Below are 19,835 nucleotides of genomic sequence, written 5' to 3'. Positions count from 1 at the left end.
CTACATTCACAACATGTTCACGTTCATTTGCCCCCAGCGTTCATTTCATTTTACATTTGCAGCCACTTCAATTAAAGAAAAAACACCTTGCTGTTCCGAGTCCTCTCCTTGCTTCTATTATTTCTGCGTCTGCGCTCGTTCCCTCCATCATCAGCTATTTCAGATACGCAATCTCCTTTTTATCTTTTTGTGTGTCTTGTTGGCTGGGCCTCGTGCACCTTATTAAAATGTATATTTCCAAATCATTCTTCAAAGGGAACTGTTTCCACGAGGTTATGCTGCACGTTACAGGAAATTACAATGAGGCCGAGCAGCCTCTTTCTCACCAGCTGCTTCTCTGCTTCGCTGTGCCAGCATTGTGCTCCAGCTGCAAATGAAGCGACGATAAAGCCGATTCTCAGTCAATATCTGCTCTCTGTTGCTTCTTCAGGGTCAGAAATGCAGCAACGAGCAACTTGGCTCAACTCTCAAAACAACCTTTTCCCAGCAAAGTCTTATCTGAGCATTCAATCTGCATCCAAAAGCACACGTTCATAAAACACGCGCATCTTTAAACAAAGCGACTGAACTCGTGCAGAGCAGCATGCAGTGCAACCGTCAGCTGTTGGTGACTTTAAGCCTCGTGGCCTCGGCTGATAACAAACTGCTGTGCAGTGACGACTGCCGAGAGGGAAACACGAGGCCGTTGGCTGAGCTGATAGAGGAACTCTGTGATGTTCAATTAACACTCAGTGCAGAATAAACCCGGCACTGAAGGGCTGAGCAATATTATTACAAACTATTTATCACGGTGGACACAACAAACATGAAGAACTGTAAAAGAAACAGAAGAGCTCAAAGGTTGCAGAATATGGGACGCAGAGGGAGAGCAGCGTCTCCGTCAGGGTCCTGGAACCAGGATGCTGCCATCGCCCTGCAGACAGCCTTATGGACACGGAGTCCTCAAGAAGTCCAACTTCACCCTCATCCTGAGCATCCTGAGCGTCTCTTGTGCTCCCAGAATGCAGCAGCAGCTCCGGCAGTGGGACGCTCCCCCGTTTGGCTGCCAGGAGCAGCAGCGCGTCGTCCCTGCGGCCGCATGCTTCCCGACTGCAGCTTTACATATAAAGCAGGCGGCTATCTGCCTCTGCAGGCGGACACACAGTCAGGACTCGGAGGATCCTCGCTCGGAGCTCTGCACAGGGAGAGATTAGCAACAAACACTAAACAGGACTCTTCTGTCCCTTTTCCAATCCCAATCCCAATCCCAGCGCTCACAGACTTTGAGGCGCGGTCCACAGAGTCCGTGAGGGTTCAGGGCTCTCCCAGTGTCAGACCTTCAAGTGTGTGAGGGCCGACATTTACAGGCTTGATGAACACTTTCTGTGAATCTGTATTGATGCAGACTTTGCCTGAGGGAATTACCCACAATTCATAGCAATATGAAGTTAAACCCGGGGTGACCGGTGGAGCCGCTGACGTATAAAGAGCTCAAGAAAAGGGACATGGGTGTTTAAAATGCAATAATATTGAATTCACACATTAAGGATTAAAGATGGAACATGAACACAAATAAAGGAAGTAGAAAATATAAATATTACACACATCATTTTTTCATCAAAGCTGTTTGGACAAAATCAAGTAAATAGATTATTCGACAATTACTTTTCATTTTGAGAGAAAAAAGTCCAAAAGACGTTCAGTTCAGGGGGTAAAAATATTTTTTTTTAATTTGAAGACATTGTCATGATAATAATAATATTATGCAGAAGAGTGCTGGACATGAAGTTTTAGTCAAGATGTTGGTGCAGAAAATAAGGAAAATTAAATAGTGTCTTTACTTCCTCTTGATGCAAAGTGAAACTCTTCCAGCGTCATCGTTCCTTCCTTTGGTGTGAACTGTCCAGACACGAGTGCACGCTGCCCCCTAGAGGTTCCCATGAGACGCTGCACGCTGCCCCCTAGAGGTTCCCATGAGACGCTGCACGCTGCCCCCTAGAGGTTCCCATGAGACGCTGCACGCTGCCCCCTAGAGGTTCCCATGAGACGCTGCACGTTCACATGAACACGTTCAGAGACAAACAGTTTGAACCTTGACTGGATCGAAACAAACAAAATGTTGATTCACAAGCCGTTCAATAAACTTCCACACAATCTTTAAGGAAACTCACTGCAGGTCCCTCTTTTATGACTTTAATACTTCATCTTATGGTCTTAGAAGTTATTGATTTAATGAAAGGTGTCCTGATTTGATGAAGATGGAAGTTGAAACTTCTGGTAAATTACAACACTTGAAAAACACGCTATGCTCACCTTGTTTGTGTGTGTGTGTGTGTGTGTGTGTGTGTGTGTGTGTGTGTGTGTGTGTGTGTGTGTGTGTGTGTGTGTGTGCGTGCTTTAAATACTGAACATTAATAACTATCCTGACCTCTAGTGGTGCATCTAAAAACAACACGCTCCATGCATTTATTAGAGTCTATCAATATAAATGTATGTTATTGAATACACAGTAAAGATTTATTTAATATGAGAGACAATAGGCATCGCTTTACTCATACAGTTGATTTGTTTTCTCTATTTCACCCCTGAGGTTCAATGTTTTAATGTTTGATGCAGTTGAAGCTCCACTGTGTCCACTCAGAAATTTAACTCCGTGAACTTGCAGTTTGTTCTAGAAACACTGAACTACTGTGTTGCTGCTCGTTACAACACGTCTGACCACCTGCACACGCTGTGTGGACGGAACCTGTAGAGGACTATGTCAACGTTAACGCTATTAACGTTATACTTTAACGTCACGTCATGTCATGTCATGACGCGTTAACGTTAACGTTAACGTTAACGTTAACGTTAACGTTAACGTTAACGTTAACGTTAACGTTAACGTTAACGTTAACGTTAACGTTAACGTTAACGTTAACGTTAACGTTAACGTTAACGTTAACGTTAACGTTAACGTTGTCTACAGCGTCTCCGTGTTTCTACGTTTCATCCCTTCGCTCCAAGTTGAAGTGACCGTTACCGTTAAAGTTGTTGTCAAGCTAAAGCTGACTAGCTTTAGATTAAAATCAGGGTGGTGAAGATTTGATGGGGATAACATGATAAAATATCACGACACATAACTTGGATGTCGAGTTACCTTCGTTAGTTAAACAGCATATTAAATTGTTGCTAGCAAACAAGACTTACCTCTAAACTAGAGTTCATTGCTGATCCAGTTGTACCGACGGTAACTTCAACTTGGAGCGAAGGATGTAACGTTGGAGAGTGACGTAGACGCTGGAGACAACGCTGATTGGCCGAGACTCGACACATCAAAGATGTTTTATTTGCGAAGATCACTCACGACATGCACTTTTCTCCGTGTCTCACTCCGATCTCAGAAACGCTGCTCCAGATGACCGAACGCCCCCCCCCCCCCACCCGCCCCTTCCAAAAAAACAAAACCTCTTCGGACCACGTGATGGAATATTTTGATTTCAAAACTGCAAATCTCGCCGAAAGGTGACACGTTTGCAGGTATGAATACTTTCTATTCCCATTACCTATTTGATTCCTGGGGGGGAGGCACCGCTGTTTTGGGTGAATGACGTCATGTGCGACCTGGAGGTGTAACCACTTGTGTGCCAAAGCCAAATAGTTATAATTGTTACAAAAACCTGTCCTAAGACACTGTTTTATCGAATATATATATATATATATATATATATATATATATATATATATATATATATATATATATATATATATATATATATAGGTAAGTTTTTCTTTTTTGGGAAAATTAATATTCCGGGCTAATTACAATGTTTTAGCCTAGGGACGCCACTGGCGATGTCGCTGCGTATCATGCATGTCTTCACAAAATGACAATTTACTGGGACAACATGGGTTCAGATTGCACTAAATTTCAGCTTTAAAGAGTTTTTGAGGACGAAGACGTCAGTGACTTGATTGTTCTGCAGAATAAGAAATATCAGTAGGCTTATTGGTTTTGTTATAGACAACCATACGACTATAGGGCAGTGCCTAATTCATTTTGATAAAGTAATTTAACTCTTTAAAATAACAATATGCAAGTTCAGAGCTGGCCTAAGACTTGGCCACTGGGTAGGAGAGCTGTAACATTGAACAACATGATTTACATTAATCAGCCGACATCCTGCAATTGAGACAGATTTGCTTTCAGTTTCATCACCTGGTGACCAGAAGTGTGGTCCTGTGTGCACTACAACACGATTTAACACACCTTTCCTCTGAAGACCATTTATTGTTCAATCTACATCGGTCGGTCCTCGGACAAACCGCCTGCTTCCAGAGTTTGTAGGATACATTTATGACCAAAGAACACATTTCACACTGCTACAGATTGACAGGATTGCCATATCGAATGTTAAGATATCTATTTACTGTCATGCTGAGTGTTTTGTATCTGTAGTAATGACTCACTGATGCTGTTACTGCTGCTAGTGGGACTTCTGGCATAATAATCTAGAAGTCCTGCTGGGTGGACGGCATTCATAGTATCGTCCTTCTACGGGAGGAATCTGGACTGCGACTGACAGTTAGATGAAACTGGACCTTGCATTGTCTTAAAACAAACCGACAGACAGTGGAATATGTTTATACTTTGTAGAAAAAATCATATGCATTGAAACTTTCACCAATCCTCAGAGCACAATGTCTTACTTGGACCTATTTTTATTAGTTGTGCGATATTTGAAGATAGTAAACAGCTATGATCGTATAGAGATCTTAATGTATCTACAGCTTTGTATATCCTTTTGGTTATGACGAATAGCATAGTCATCCTGTACCTAGTAGTATTTCATGATTACATTGTATATAAAAAAAAAGACATCCGCAGTGACACTTCTGTACATTTATGTGTTTTCGTTTTGTACATCGCTGTAACGGTTAGCTTTTATTTTCACATTGTCTCCTTCCGTCTCTCACCATGCTTCATGGCAACTCCTTTGCAGCTTCACTTTGGCGTATTGACCCGCGGCGTGGACGCAGGACACGGCCTCCTTGTCCAAACGTTGACTCTCAGAGAGTCGCGTCGTGGCGAGAGCCTCCTTCCTGCCTGCAGACGGCAGGCTTGTGCAGCATAGTTCCTTGTAGAGTCTTTGATAGTTTTTTGTTAGCGCTTTCACAGCTAACCAATGTTGTGCTAGATTGTAGGACTCCCCTTTATCTGGTCTGTGGTCTGTAAAAAGCAATTTCACAGTAAAGTCCCAAGCAGCAGTCTTAGTTCAGGGGTGAGAGACCTCCGCGGCTCTGAAGGCCCGAGTTGCTGGTCCGTTCCCTCCAGCCAGAAGCTAGACCAGTGCTTCCCGATAGCTCTCCTCGCTTCACTCAAAAGCTTTACAAGCTCCTTCTCCTTTGTGCCATATTTGATTATTTTAAGCTGCAATCCATGCAAGACTCTCTGTAATCCTTATTATTAGGAAACACTGTGCTAGCCCAGATAGACCAGCCTTTTATGGCATGCAGCTAATACGGCTATTTCAGCTATAAAACTGACTGTTTGAAGTATATAATTCTTGCAGCGGTATCAGACAAAGTACACTGTAATGAAAGCTGGAAAGACAATGTGTGTGATGGAAGCTTGTAACATGACACTTGTGAGCCATGTAATACATACGTACAATGAGCATCTGATGTTAGCTGTATTAGCTACAGTTGCTAGCCTTTTGTGGTTGTAATGGCTGACTGGGGTAAAGGCCTGTATATGCTCTGGCCCTCAGGGCCCGGGACCGTCCTTGACCTTTGACATCAGGATCATGAACCATCCCTCAGGGAGAGGCTGGAACATCCAAAGGCCTTTTTCAAAATCTGGATGCCAAGATGCAGGTCAAAGAGGAAAGAAGAAAAAGTATCCAACCACGGTCTGCGTTTACTTAAAGTAGTTAAGATGTACAAGGTTTTCATATGAACAGGCAAAGGTGTCATTTTGTTGAACAAATATTCTGTGGAGGATACTTTTTCACTCTTGTATTCACTTGCACTCCCCTCCGCCTCGCTTCTCAGCTTCTCCCTCTCTCCTGTCCTTCTCCGGCTCTCTTGTTCCTTCACAGGCTGTTCTTGTCCGGCAACTCGGCTTCTGGGCTCCGGGGGAAGTAGACGGTGGCTTTGTGCTCCTCGTAGCGGTCGATGTGCTTGAGGTGGACCACCATGTGCAGGGCGTAGGCCAAGACCAGCAGCAGGATCAGCGACGTCACCAAGCCCATCAGGATGGCGGGTGTCAGGAAAGTGGCGCAGTCACTGGCCGACGCAAATTTATCCGACTGCACATTGAAGGCCTGGATCTAGAAGAGCAAAGATAGAAGGAGGACAGATGAGATTAAGCTAAACTAAGGAGGACAACTGGTTGTTACTTGGCTGACCAGGCACAGAGGCACTGGGCAGATGGACAGGTGGAGACGGCTAGCAGATGGCTAACAGACAGATTGACAAACTGCCAAACAGGCGGTAAACAGACTGTCCGCGGACCGACAGCCAAACAGGAGGAACACAAGGAAAAGTCTGTTCAACAGTCACATGCTCACAGGTTAATAAAAGGAAGGGGAGGTGTGGGAGACTACGACACAACAGTTCATGTGCAGACACAACGAGCACAGCAAAGGTCGTGCCTCCTGTGTGACGTGTACCTGGAAGTCAGTGAAAGTGATGTGCCAGTTAGCGGACGTGTCAGTGTGCGAGCTGGGCACGAGCAGGGTGTCGTATTTGTGCAGGCTGCTGACGTGCTGGCAATGGTAGGAGGACGTGGCCGGAGCGTAGACCTCGCTGGCGTTAAACGTGGCCTCCTGGGTCCAGTTGTAGTGGATGTGAACGCTGTCTAGTGTGAACCAGTTCTGACCGGCCGCTTCATAAAAAGTGTTTGACATTTGAAGCCTGGCAGAGGAAACAGTGGAGTTAGTCGCATGCTCAGTCCTCACGTACGCACAGTAACGCAGTGTGATAGTGTTAGCTAACAATCAGCATTTTACCTGATTACAAGACCTCGCAGGTCCTCCACATCTCCAAACCTCAATGAAAGCCTGCGGTCACAACGCCAACATGTAAAACATCTAATTGTGCATCATGACATCACAACTGACACAAAGAATACCAAACATATTACTGTCTTCTACCGTCTGGATACTTTTACACATTTCCTGAGATAATTTAATGTATATTTCCATGTGGAATAGTCTCAGTAAGTAACCATCCTCAGTATATGCCTTGCTGCAGAACAGTGTTTGCTATAATTTACCTGACGCGTCTTGTAAATAAGGCAACAATTCACTAAAAAACAAACAAGTGCCTCGAACACGTCTCATTCGGACTTACGTAGCTTTCTCCTTGGTGCAAATGGATCCTTTGGTGTCCACAGGTGTGTTGGTGTTGAAGACCTTCTCCGTCAGGTCAATGAAGGTGTGGTTCCTGTAGCGGATGGCGAGGCGCTTCGCCTTGAACAGAATGCAGGTCTTCCCGTTGTAAGACACGCTCAGCGGGCCGTAGGGCCCCATCAGAGACTGCAGCAGCTTCCTCTTGCTGTGAGACATGCCCGGCTGGTGCCAGTTGAAGGGCTGCAGACACAGAACATGTTGAAATACAGGAAGTAAAGAGGCGGCAGCAGCACAGACAGCAGCGTCCTCTCCAGGCATCAGATTAGTATTCAGAGACACGAGTTCTGGATGTGACCCACAAAACATGCCCTCAAGTTTCTGCTGATCCTGCTCGCCCTTGAAAACGTATTTCGCATCAAGAAAACCAGAAAAATCGAGCTGTTCAACAAAGAATTTTCACCAGGAAGTTGACTGGTGATTTGTGAAATTTGTGAAACCAAATAAATTTACACAAGTAGGAAACTTCTTGTTGTTAAAGGATCCATCCAGTGAACGAGGACACGGCAATGGAGTCCATACAACCATGTAATCCTCTTTCTATTCCTCTTTCTATTCCTCTATTCCCCTTTATATTCCTCTATATATTCCTCTATATGTTCCTCTATATATTCCTCTATATATTCCTCTTTATATTCCCCTATTCCTCTATATATTCCTCTATATGTTCCTCTTTATATTCCTCTTTATATTTCTCTATTTGATGTGTTTTAAAGAACTAATCTGAACCTTCTTGGGGTCGTTATATCTTTTTTGGGAGTTTTAAAAGAGTAATTCAGCGTTTCCTTCTGACCTGAAGAGGTTCAGTGTTGTGACCACTGAGTCTGACCTGAGGATGCAGCCATGTTGTTGTTGTTGTTGTTGTTGTTGTTGTTGTTGTTGTCTTCTCTGAGGACAACAGGAGCTTTCTGGATTTGCATATAATATATAATAATAGCGGTTAGACTGTGTTTCTGCACTGAGCAGATAGAAACAGCCTCCAGCTCTGTAATCTCTCTGCTCAAAGGCCACAGCTCATTGGAGGGCTTTTGGGCTAATCCAGCACTGTTTTACAAGATATGGAAAGTGGCCGTTTGTTTATTCTAAAGTATTTAAATAAACATTGGAAATGCGAGGTATGGAATAAAACACGTGAAAAGCTATAAAACTGAGTCTGGTAGTTAAGGAGAGGCTAGTGAGAGGAATCTGCTGATTCCTATGGTGCCTGAACGCATCAGCTGGTGCAGAACAGTTCAATGCATGTTCAGTCCACGTGCTCTTCTGTTTGTGGATGTTTGACCTCTGGAACCGAGACCAACACATCCAAGGTCAAACAGTTAGCTGAAGGAGAACGCTCTGTTTAGTTTATGTGCATCCCGGTGTGTGTGTGTGTGTGTGTGTGTGTGTGTGTGTGTGTGTTTGCATGTGCAGATACAGATGGTGAGATACTGAGAAGAGAGCGAGTACCTGCAGTATTCTCCTGAGTGGGTTCTCATCTTCAGGCGTCAAAATAACCTCTTCACTATCTAAGCCATACCCACCATCTTGACCTGAAAACACGTACACACACATTACCGCACCATGAAAGATTATATCAGTACACACATTAAGCTGATTGCAATGCCGCAATGCAGATTGCAACATAATCATAAAAGTTCAGCCGATTTCACACACGCCGCAGACTCAACCAGCTCAGAGATCCTGCGTCCTGCTCGCTGCTCCGGCTGCTTTCTATTTCCAGCAGCTTTGCGTCATCGCAGTGACTCATCAGCGCTTCATCTCAGTTACGTAGTATTGTTCAGTGTTTACAAATACGCTCCACATTTGTTCCAGAAACATATGATTTGCAATCACTTCATTTAAAGGAATGTCTCTTTTTCCTCTCTGCGTTTTCTCTCAGAGAGCCTGAACACTTCAAAGTCCTCCATGGACATGAAGATGAACACATGAAGATGAACACATGAACACATGAAGATGAACACATGAACATAAACATGAATACATTAACATGGACATGAAGATGAACACATGAACATGAACATAAACATGGACATGGACATAAACATGAACATGAACACATGAACATGGACATGAATATGAACACATGAACATGAACATAAACATGAACATAAACATGGACATGAACACATGAACATGAACATAAACATGAACATGGACATGAATATGAACACATGAACATGAACATAAACATGAACACAAACATGGACATGAACACATGAACATGGACATGAACACATGAACATGGACATGAACACATGAACATGGCAGGTTGAATGAAACCTTGTGTCACAGCATTTGTGTTACTTACTTGAAGTGACTCGTGTTGCTTGTTTGGGGTTTTCTTCGCTGTGGAAAAGACAGAAGACACAATGAGGTCTGAAGACGCAGCAACATGTTGAAGGTTTTTCTTTTTTTGATCATTTACAAGATGCTTATTGAGCTGTTTTTAATAGAAAAGTTTATGTTTAACTGATGCAGCTGCAGTAAACAAAAAACACCTCTGTAAATATTATGTGTTTCATAATGAATGTTATCTTTATGTGTGTATATACATATATATATATATATATATATATATATATATATATATATATATATGTATATATATATATATATGTATATATATATATATATATGTATATATATATATATATATATATATATATATATATATATATATATATATATATATATATATCACATGTGTTGTGTATGGCATGCCATTAACAAATATAGTTTTCCACTAAACCTGCCATACATACACAGTGTAGTGTTACTGTTGTGTTGATACGTGTGAAACTGAACATAAGGAAACAATAACTACACACAGCTTTGATTTGATTAACTAACATTTTCAACAGATGCCTATGAAACATAAATGGTTTGTTTTCATGGGACACGATGCACAGGTGTCCTCAGTATGAACAACTCTTTGCATGCAGAAAGTCCACAGGCTCACTTGGGTCTACTGTGCAGGAACGCAGTCTTTGTGTGGTGTGTTGCTTTTACTAAATGGCCGATCTCTGATGTGCATCTGACCTACATAGTGCACAAATGAAAGAGGTGGGATCATTCCCCTTCAGATGTTTGACCTAGCTCTGTGCTTCTCGCTGCACTAAACCCTGTGTCGCCGCTGACTCCTTCAAGTTAATCCTGATCCTTTTAACTGTCTAATCAAAGACGTCATACGCCAGCAAAGGGCTTACGAGGCGGCGCTGACACGGCCAGTTGTGTTTGTTGTCATGGTCCACCCGACTGACCGGGTGGTCGGCCCCAGATCGTCCATAACGGACACCTGGATGGCCAATCTTCTCCCAATCACAAATATACAGGACTTGTAAAAGGTAAACTCTAAAACCTGGAGAGGGCATGACAGCAAACACGTTTGTTTTGTCATGTCAGCATTACTGCAGTCTGTCTTCAGCTATGTTCATCAGCTATGTTCATCAGCTATGTTCTTCAGCTATGTTCATCAGCTATGTTCATCAGCTATGTTCATCAGCTATGTTCATCAGCTATGTTCATCAGCTATGTTCTTCAGCTATGTTCATCAGCTATGTTCTTCAGCTATGTTCTTCAGCTATGTTCATCAGCTATGTTCCTCAGCTATGTTCATTAGCTATGTTCATCAGCTATGTTCATCAGCTATGTTCCTCAGCTATGTTCATCAGCTATGTTCATCAGCTATGTTCATCAGCTATGTTCTTCAGCTATGTTCATCAGCTATGTTCTTCAGCTATGTTCTTCAGCTATGTTCATCAACTATGTTCATCAGCTATGTTCTTCAGCTATGTTCTTCAGCTATGTTCTTCAGCTATGTTCCTCAGCTATGTTCATCAGCTATGTTCATCAACTATGTTCCTCAGCTATGTTCTTCAGCTATGTTCATCAGCTATGTTCATCAGCTATGTTCATCAACTATGTTCCTCAGCTATGTTCCTCAGCTATGTTCATCAGCTATGTTCTTCAGTTATGTTCTTCAGCTATGTTCTTCAGTATTTCAGATCATTTCATGAATGGCAGCACAACAAAGACAATGTCTTTATCTGTCTTATCTTTGGTTGAATAGCCACGCTGTGATCTTGTAGGAGGCCTTTTGCTGGAGATACATAAGATGGACCGAGGATGACCTGGATATTTATTCAATAGCTGTGACGACTGTTCACACTTTGTTCCTCTGAAGCAGAGCTGCCCCACATACTCTACTCTAGTTCATCCATGAAGTCCAACCTATATTTTGTTATAAAAAGGGTGAAGAAAGGAACAGAAATCTCTATTTGTAACACATTATTTCTTATAAGTCCATGACACCATGTGACGTGAAGGTCCTCACATGCAATCTTGATTTGTGACATTATCAGGCTTTGTTGATTGTAATATCAAAGAAAATGACCTTCTCATTAAGATGAAGTGTCTCTCATATTTAAAGGCGGTATGGGACTGTGTATGTTTCAACATGTAATGTTCCCTCCTGCTAACAATCACTGGATTCAGGGCAGATTTAAATAAATGATGGAATTTTTTCGATGACATCTTCACTGATCAGTCATCCATGGATGCAACAGACAAACTGTTTGGTGTAGCTGTTTACTTTTTCTTTAGCTTGAAGAGATTATTATTCTGACATTTAAACTAAGTGACTGTCTCGGACAGAGCAGCGAAATCAAAGATCAACACCAGGTGAGCATCCTTTAGCACGAGCTAACAGATGAAAAGGTGTCAGCGTGTCTAGGAGCACTGGAAGTTACAGGTTGTGGCTTCAGGTTGTCAGACGACCAGCAGCCTCGTTATCTACTCGTCTGGTGCACTTTCCACCTGGACAATATTGTGTAATTTAATGCCAGATGGATTTGGATTAGTGGTAAGCGCAGGCCGAGTCACCGGGCTCAGAATATGGAGAGACAGGAACAAGATGAAGAGATTAAGGCGTGATGGCAAAGTCTGTGGTATTAAACACACTTCAAATGCTATAAAACAGCTGCACTGACTTACTGGACACAAACCAGTCAATTTGAACATTGACTGTGACCGTTGTGATCAAGCTAATTCCAAATGAAAAAGTGTAATTTACTTCAAGTTGTGTAACCGGTTTCCTCATAAAGCGAAGGGTTAGTCATGGTACGCAACGCGTAGAAGCTGTTTCACGATTGACAGGCCAGCCGTCACACAGCTGTAGTAGTAATGAGGTCTCTCTGAGCTTCATGGCTGCAGGTCTGGAGAACATGTGAACATATTGTAGAAGATCAGCTGTCAATATTCAGCTCTTCAACCGAGAGACTCATGGAAAAGTGTGTTCATGTGTGTGTTTGTTTGTGTGGAAGCGCATGCTGACATCGACTATTTCATGGGTAACAATACGACAATTTACCTATAAGATAAATCAAAATATTTACATTTGCCCCGGTGGATGCTGGGTAAGCATGTTTGTATATTAAAGTGCTGCCAAAAGCACTTTGCTGTTGGCAGCTGGGACTGAAACCTCAGTGCATGTGGATACTTGGACGTTGCTCACTTATCACCTGCACTTTATGTAAACACCATACAAACATTATGACAACAAAAATATTTAAAAATGTCCCCAGACTTCTACATTTCACATCTGATTGATATGTGTATACATTCATGTAAACACGGCACCGTTACAGCTGGAGATTAACAACTGTGTGTGTCATTGTAAACACGCTGCATACCCCCCTCACACACACACACACACACACACTCACACACACACACACACACACACACAGCCCATCCCAACACGAGTGAGCGCTGCTTCCTCTGCAGCTCGGCCCCAGCTGGCTGGAAGGAGCCAGAGGAGTCTGAGTGCTAACTAAAGCCCGGCCGTTTGTTCCTGTGCCAGTTTCGCGAGGTCAGCAACCAGGAAGCCGCGGCCGCCATTGGCTCAGCCGGTCACACGGCGCCTGGGTGCTGAACAGGCCCTTTATATAATCAAAGCCATGCCAGAGCCACTCCTTGGCTTACCTCCCTCTGCATATAGCCCTGAATGTGTGTGTACACACATGCACATAATGCACAAACGTCCACATCGCCACAGAGGACTGAACACCCTGCTCCTCTGTGACCGGGACAAAGAACGCGTCTCGCTGCTAAATATTAACGCCAACGAGCATAATCACCGCCACAGCTTGTACCTCCTGATTCACCTGTATGGATCATCTGACCAGAGAGGAGGAGGTGTGTGTCTGACCAGAGAGGAGGAGGTGTGTGTCTGACCAGAGAGGAGGAGGTGTGTGTCTGACCACAGAGGAGGAGGTGTGTGTGTCTGACCAGAGAGGAGGAGGTGTGTGTGTCTGACCAGAGAGGAGGAGGTGTGTGTGTCTGACCAGAGAGGAGGAGGTGTGTGTGTCTGACCAGAGAGGAGGAGGTGTGTGTCTGACCAGAGAGGAGGAGGTGTGTCTGACCAGAGAGGAGGTGTGTGTCTGACCAGAGAGGAGGTGTGTGTCTGACCAGAGAGGAGGAGGTGTGTGTCTGACCAGAGAGGAGGAGGTGTGTGTCTGACCACAGAGGAGGAGGTGTGTGTCTGACCAGAGAGGAGGAGGTGTGTGTCTGACCACAGAGGAGGAGGTGTGTGTCTGACCAGAGAGGAGGAGGTGAGGAGGTGTGTGTCTGACCAGAGAGGAGGTGTGTGTCTGACCAGAGAGGAGGTGTGTGTCTGACCACAGAGGAGGAGGTGTGTGTCTGACCACAGAGGAGGAGGTGTGTGTCTGACCAGAGAGGAGGAGGTGTGTGTCTGACCACAGAGGAGGAGGTGTGTGTCTGACCAGAGAGGAGGAGGTGTGTGTCTGACCACAGAGGAGGAGGTGTGTGTCTGACCAGAGAGGAGGAGGTGAGGAGGTGTGTGTCTGACCAGAGAGGAGGAGGTGAGGAGGTGTGTGTCTGACCAGAGAGGAGGAGGTGAGGAGGTGTGTGTCTGACCAGAGAGGAGGAGGTGTGTGTCTGACCAGAGAGGAGGAGGTGAGGAGGTGTGTGTCTGACCAGAGAGGAGGAGGTGAGGAGGTGTGTGTCTGACCAGAGAGGAGGAGGTGAGGAGGTGTGTGTCTGACCAGAGAGGAGGTGTGTGTCTGCTCCATGAACTTGTAAACAGTCCTCTTCTCCTGGAGTCCCACGAGGCGGTGGAGCATGAGCCTGACGAGCGGCAGCAGGACGCTGTGTTGAGTCTCTGTGGCTGATTCAGCTGGTCATAAACTTCAATATTGATAAATGATATCAGAAGTATGAGAATAGCACGCCGGGTGATATTTCAGCACTGGCATGAGGACCATCAGCCGTTAGATTTGCGCTCCTGGACCTTTGTGTACATCAACGGTGTATCAGACTACAGCGACGTGTGTTTGTGCTCATATTTCCTTATGTTATGCCCACATGAAACTTCAAACCAGCTGTGATAGTATTTCACTCTGGAGCTGCAGGGTGGACCGCTTATGCAAAATCATGTTAATCTCAGTCCAGTAATATTTGGGGGGAATCTGTGGAATATATTCTAGTTTCCTTGGTTGGAGCGTCTCCACCTTCGGGGTGAGCGGTCGTGCCCCGACGCGGCAGGAAGTCTCTTAATCCCACGCGGTGCAGGTGCTGGCCTATTAATAGATTTATTAGTGCAGATTAAGCTTGAGGAGTTTACTAAAACGCCGCCCACAGCCGCGCTGCCATTTCAGGGCGGCGTTGATTGCAGCTTTAAATCTGACCCCAGGTCAGGTGCTGGTGATGTGAACGTTCCTCCAGACACACAAACGGCTCCACTGAGTTCACACTGAGAGTCACAGACATATTTCTACTCATGGAGATTCACTTTGACTCTTTTCTCACCAACTAATCTGTGAATATTGTAAAAATGAGTTGGTATTGTTTTAACACTGTAATCTTTTCCTAAAGGGGATCACTGATCCATCTTCTGCTGTAAATCCAATACTTGACCTTTAATCTGTGTCTATATTTGAGTTGTGAGTCAGTGTTTAAGCACATGTTGACTACACACTGCGGTGGATAAACCTTTAAACACACAGACAACATCTCCTTAAACGTGAGACTGAGTTCATGAGGATAATCTGAATATCAATAGACGAGAGCAAATGTGCACGAGTCGCTCAGTTTGTGTCTTTTGAACTATCTTTAGTTTCCAGAATTGCACAATAATTGTGTAGCTTGAAAATGAGTTAATTTGGATAGATGTGTGCTAATCGTGACCCCGTTCGGTCTGTGTCTCTGCATCAGAGAGAACGATAGAGAGCCTTGTGAGTCGGCAGCGTTCAGGTCACATCTCATTAACTCCTGTAATCGTTTGGTTCATTGAACTTTTCACTGAGAAACAGGATTTATTGTCATTAAATGTGTGACTCGTATAAACTTTTTTATGCAACAGTGAAAAGTTACGACAACATTTCAGATTTGTGTGACATCCATTTCAATTTATATCTATAATTCAAACTATCGCTGCAAAATGCCATTTTTGTTTTCGGATGAGTTAGGACGTCGTTTCAAAAAGTCTTTGGACTTTTAATCTGATGAACCCGTGTTTGTGTTTGTATAATGTTGGATTATTTTACAAGTGTGAGATTATAACCTTTCTATACAAAAAAGTATTAACATTGTCAAATTATTCATGACCTTATTTTAGTTTCATACAGGGAAAACTATATTATATATATCTAATAATATACAGTAAGTATGTATTTGCATGATGGTGAGCGGCTTCTTCAGATATAAACACAGTGGCTCACGTCTGGCTGGTATTTTTAATACATTTGTAATGTTCTTGGCTATCAATCAAAGTCCAGTTGCATATTTGTCATATTGCTGCACGTCAGTCACCAAAAGCATGAAGCTGACTGAACGTTTTCTGCTCTCATCCGTCTGCAGCCTCATGTCTCTCAGCGCTGAACCTGCATCTGCATCCTGCACCTCTGCAGCCTGCAGGCCTCTTCTACGACAGCAGCTTTTAGGGTTCAGAGCTGCAACTGTTACGCTGGAGAGTTACGTAGAAAGTTTGATCCGAGGAATCGGCCTGAAACCCCGAGAGGAATCAACGCAGCCGGAGAGACTGCAGTGAAAAGTTAAGATCTGTCCGGGTTTCACACTCCAGACTGAGCTGAAGGAGATCCCACGAGGCTCTGCATCCTGAACTCTAAATCCAAGTTCTCTGCCCGACGCTCGCAAGCATGTGTACAGATTATGTTGTTTGTTCAATAAATGAAAGCATGGCAGTACTAATAGCAGTAATCTTTCACTCTCTGAGGTGTAATACCAGCCTGAAAGTGCCACAACAAGGCGAGTCATGAACAATGATCCTAGAGCACTGTGTCCCAAACTGCAGCACATATTAGCTTTGAAGCATTAGCGCTATAGATTATGTGAGCGGTGATGCATGGCACGGTTTCAAGAGCCTTACATGTTGTTTTGGCACGGCGTCATTGCGTTGACGTCTCTGTGCTGCTGTCTGACGCTTCAGCCTCGACTCTGTGGCTGTGATGGAGCCCTGAATATTTTATCCAGATTTGACCTGCAGGACGGCATGAGCATTATGCAGACATGGTCGGCTAGAATTCCCTTCTTCATCTTCTCTCTCTCTCTCTCTCTCTCTCTCTGTCTCTCTCTCTCTCTCTCTCTCTCTCTCTCTCTCTCTCTCTCTCTCTCTCTCTCTCTCTCTCTCTCTCTCTCTGCATCAGTAAACAGACCCCTACAGACCATCCCTGATGCATCCTCTCCTCCCTGTCCCATCGTTGTTTACCTTCCCACCGTGCGGCCCCCTCTCCTCTCTTCTCCTCTCCTCTCCTCTCCTCTCCTCTCCTCTCCTCTCTTCTCTTCTCCTCTCCTCTCTCCTCTGTCCTTCCCTCTCTCCTGCAGGGCCTCGTTCAGCTGCCTCGGGCCAGACCAACACTACTGTACAGAGACAACAGCCCGTGATCGATGAGCAGCGTCTGATGCAGTGTCCAACGCTGAGAGCAACAGACTCGCAGCTCTCTCTCTGTGTGATGCACCAAGGTGCCATTGAAGGAAAGGGAGGCGAGGAGGGAAAGACAGACCCTCACAGAACACATCAGCATCCAAGTAAACCCGCATGCATCTCTCTCCCCATCCCCACCCCCTCCCCCGACACCCTCCTCCGTTCACAGACATAGAGAGGATGGATTTACCTTCTGTCAAGGATTTTAGGCACTTCGTCATAGATGAGTCCGGGCTGGAACTCCTCCTCCGAGAAGGAGAGGCCAGGCCGGCTGAGAGCGGACAGCCAGGCGAGCGAGCAGAGGAGGAATGCGTGTGCAGCCATTGAGACAACGCGAGGAGACTGAACTGCTGGAGCTCCGCTTCATAATCTGACTCCCAGCGCCGCTGACTGGCGGCCGCCGCAGCCAATCAGCGGCGAGCAGAGACGATTAGCTTGCGTCACGTTCTCCCGCTGCATCCCTCCTCCTCTGCTCTCCCTCCTCCCTCCTCCCCTCTCTGTCATCCTCCCTCCCCCCTCCCTCACCCACTCCTGTGCTTTCTATCTGCTCTTCCTCTCTTTCATGCACACAACGCTGCAGGCAAACGCTGTGTTTAGTCAACGGATCATTATCTTCCACAGCACATCTCATCATACCTATGCTACCCACACACACACACACACACACACACACACACACACACAACCATGCTGGCACATGAGCCAGCACACACACAAACACACGCAGTCACAGCAGCTGGCTCAGACACACACTCTCTCTCTCTCTCTCTCACACACACACACACACACACACACACACACACACACCTCTGTGGAAAATCACCTGGTAAAGTCAAGGTCAGACTGTGCAGGAGGCCGTTGACGTGACTTTCGGGGCCACAACAGAGCCGTGACTGCGTGACCCAGATCTCAGACCGCTTCCACAAAAGCAGAATTAATTCACTTGATCTGTGTTGTTGTGTTGTTGTGTGTTGTTGTGTGTGATGTGTGTTGTGTGTTGTTGTGTGTTGTTGTGAGTGCTCAAAGGGCCTGCGGATGACACAATTGTCCACTGAGGCTGCAACATGACGGCAGCAGCAGCTGAGCGGTGGTGAGACTCAGGGTCCAGCCTCGTGACCCTGATGGCCGATCCGGTTCCTGGTGATTCAGAGCCGATGCGGCGCCTCAGGATCCTGATACTTCATCTCACGTTGTTCATTTCCAGATCGGATGCTACGATGATTTTTAGAGCAGAACATTATGAGCGGTTACGTAACCGAATGTTGTGACCTGTTATCATATCAGAGTTTCACGAGGACGCTGATCAGGATCACGTTAGAATAGTTTGTTTTTGCTTTCACAGACAAATATACATCACTTTTAAAAATAGTCATTACCTGATTATTCCAAAGACCATTGGAAATGATATCATAGCTAACATTAAAACATGAGTATTAGTGGGACTGGTGCCTTTAGGCTGATAATGTATAAATACACCAACAACTGTGTGTCTTTTGTTGTGTGACTAATGTGCCACACACATATGAGCACCCATGTGTAATGGTGATCACTACATCATACGTGTTACTTTGTGTGTGTGTGTGTGTGTGTGTGTGTGTGTGTGTGCTCTGGGAGGCGTTGCTGGGTGTGTGAGAGGTCAGCTCTGTCTCCTCATACAGTAACAGGAGGTGACTAAAGGCTGTCTCAGCCCTCTGCGTCTGCCTGCCACAGTCACTTCCACAGGCCAGTGTGTCAGTCTCCTGGAGGGAAAGTGCAAACACACACACACACACACACACACACACACACAGTGCCTGCATCACAGAACGTCCTGCAGAAAGACGGCTCGGTGTGACGACTGGAGGAGAAGACGCTACGCTGTGATGTGTCACCACGTTATGAACGACTTAACTGGAGAGCAGACAGTTCATCACACAACACATGCGCGCATGAAACATTAATATTCCATATCATGACGCAAGAGCCTCAATCTTCATGAAAGGGAATTCATATTATCAATGAAAAGTTGAGTTCATAAGCATTAAAGACCCTGATGAGCCGCCCATGCAGGACTCCTGGTTCATCTCCGGTGTCTGAGGAAGACGAGGAGTCCTTCCTCCTCGCTGCTGTCAGGCTGCACCACGAGCTGAAGGCCGAGCAGAGCACCGACCACCTGAACGCTCCCATGTAGTCATCACCTGGCGCAATACTTTCATACTCATGTTTACTCATTGTGCAATACTTTCATACTCATGTTTACTCATTGTGCAATACTTTCATACTCATGTTTACTCATTGTGCAATACTTTCATACTCATGTTTACTCATTGTGCAATACTTTCATACTCATGTTTACTCATTGTGCAATACTTTCATACTCATGTTTACTTATTGTGCAATACTTTCATACTCATGTTTACTTATTGTGCAATACTTTCATACTCATGTTTACTCATTGTGCAATACTTTCATACTCATGTTTACTCATTGTGCAATACTTTCATACTCATGTTTACTTATTGTGC

At 44.7% G+C, this 19,835-nt stretch overlaps 2 protein-coding genes across 2 annotated transcripts in view; both read right to left on the bottom strand.

Moving 5' to 3' along the window:
* The window catches only part of cacna2d3a (calcium channel, voltage-dependent, alpha 2/delta subunit 3a), a 92,645-nt gene extending 89,411 nt beyond the window's left edge, over nucleotides 1–3,234 (bottom strand). The window contains 2 exon segments of the mRNA XM_068596655.1: nucleotides 87–1,174; nucleotides 3,169–3,234. The gene's annotated coding sequence lies outside the window, so the exon portion shown is untranslated.
* Nucleotides 3,235–4,238: 1,004 nt separating this feature from the next.
* On the bottom strand, nucleotides 4,239–17,678 carry atp6ap1lb (ATPase H+ transporting accessory protein 1 like b). The gene is made up of 7 exons (XM_068596625.1): nucleotides 17,522–17,678; nucleotides 9,679–9,716; nucleotides 8,817–8,899; nucleotides 7,315–7,553; nucleotides 6,972–7,022; nucleotides 6,633–6,876; nucleotides 4,239–6,290 (listed from the first exon to the last, which is right to left on the bottom strand). Exons 1-7 carry the CDS (start codon nucleotides 17,653–17,655, stop codon nucleotides 6,054–6,056), a joined length of 1,026 nt encoding a protein of 341 aa, XP_068452726.1. The 5' UTR covers nucleotides 17,656–17,678; the 3' UTR covers nucleotides 4,239–6,053.
* Between the last annotated feature and the right edge of the window lie 2,157 nt (nucleotides 17,679–19,835).

This window comes from Clinocottus analis, unplaced genomic scaffold, assembly GCF_023055335.1.
Source record: "Clinocottus analis isolate CAN_PGR_092001 unplaced genomic scaffold, fCliAna1.0.p SCAF_39, whole genome shotgun sequence".
Classification (NCBI taxonomy): Eukaryota; Metazoa; Chordata; class Actinopteri; order Perciformes; family Cottidae; genus Clinocottus; species Clinocottus analis.
This window is presented reverse-complemented; position numbering and strand designations above follow the sequence as displayed.

What these genes read in the sequence shown, in the direction of transcription:
- atp6ap1lb (XM_068596625.1), bottom strand. Translation starts at nt 17,655, where the DNA reads ATGGCTGCACACGCATTCCTCCTCTGCTCGCTCGCCTGGCTGTCCGCT. An exon ending in AGCAACACGAGTCACTTCAA is followed by an intron (nt 8,900 to 9,678) that starts GTAAGTAACACA and finishes ACGTGTTTTCAG; the next exon opens with GTCAAGATGGTGGGTATGGC. An exon ending in TCACTTTCACTGACTTCCAG is followed by an intron (nt 6,291 to 6,632) that starts GTACACGTCACA and finishes TTGCTCTTCTAG; the next exon opens with ATCCAGGCCTTCAATGTGCA.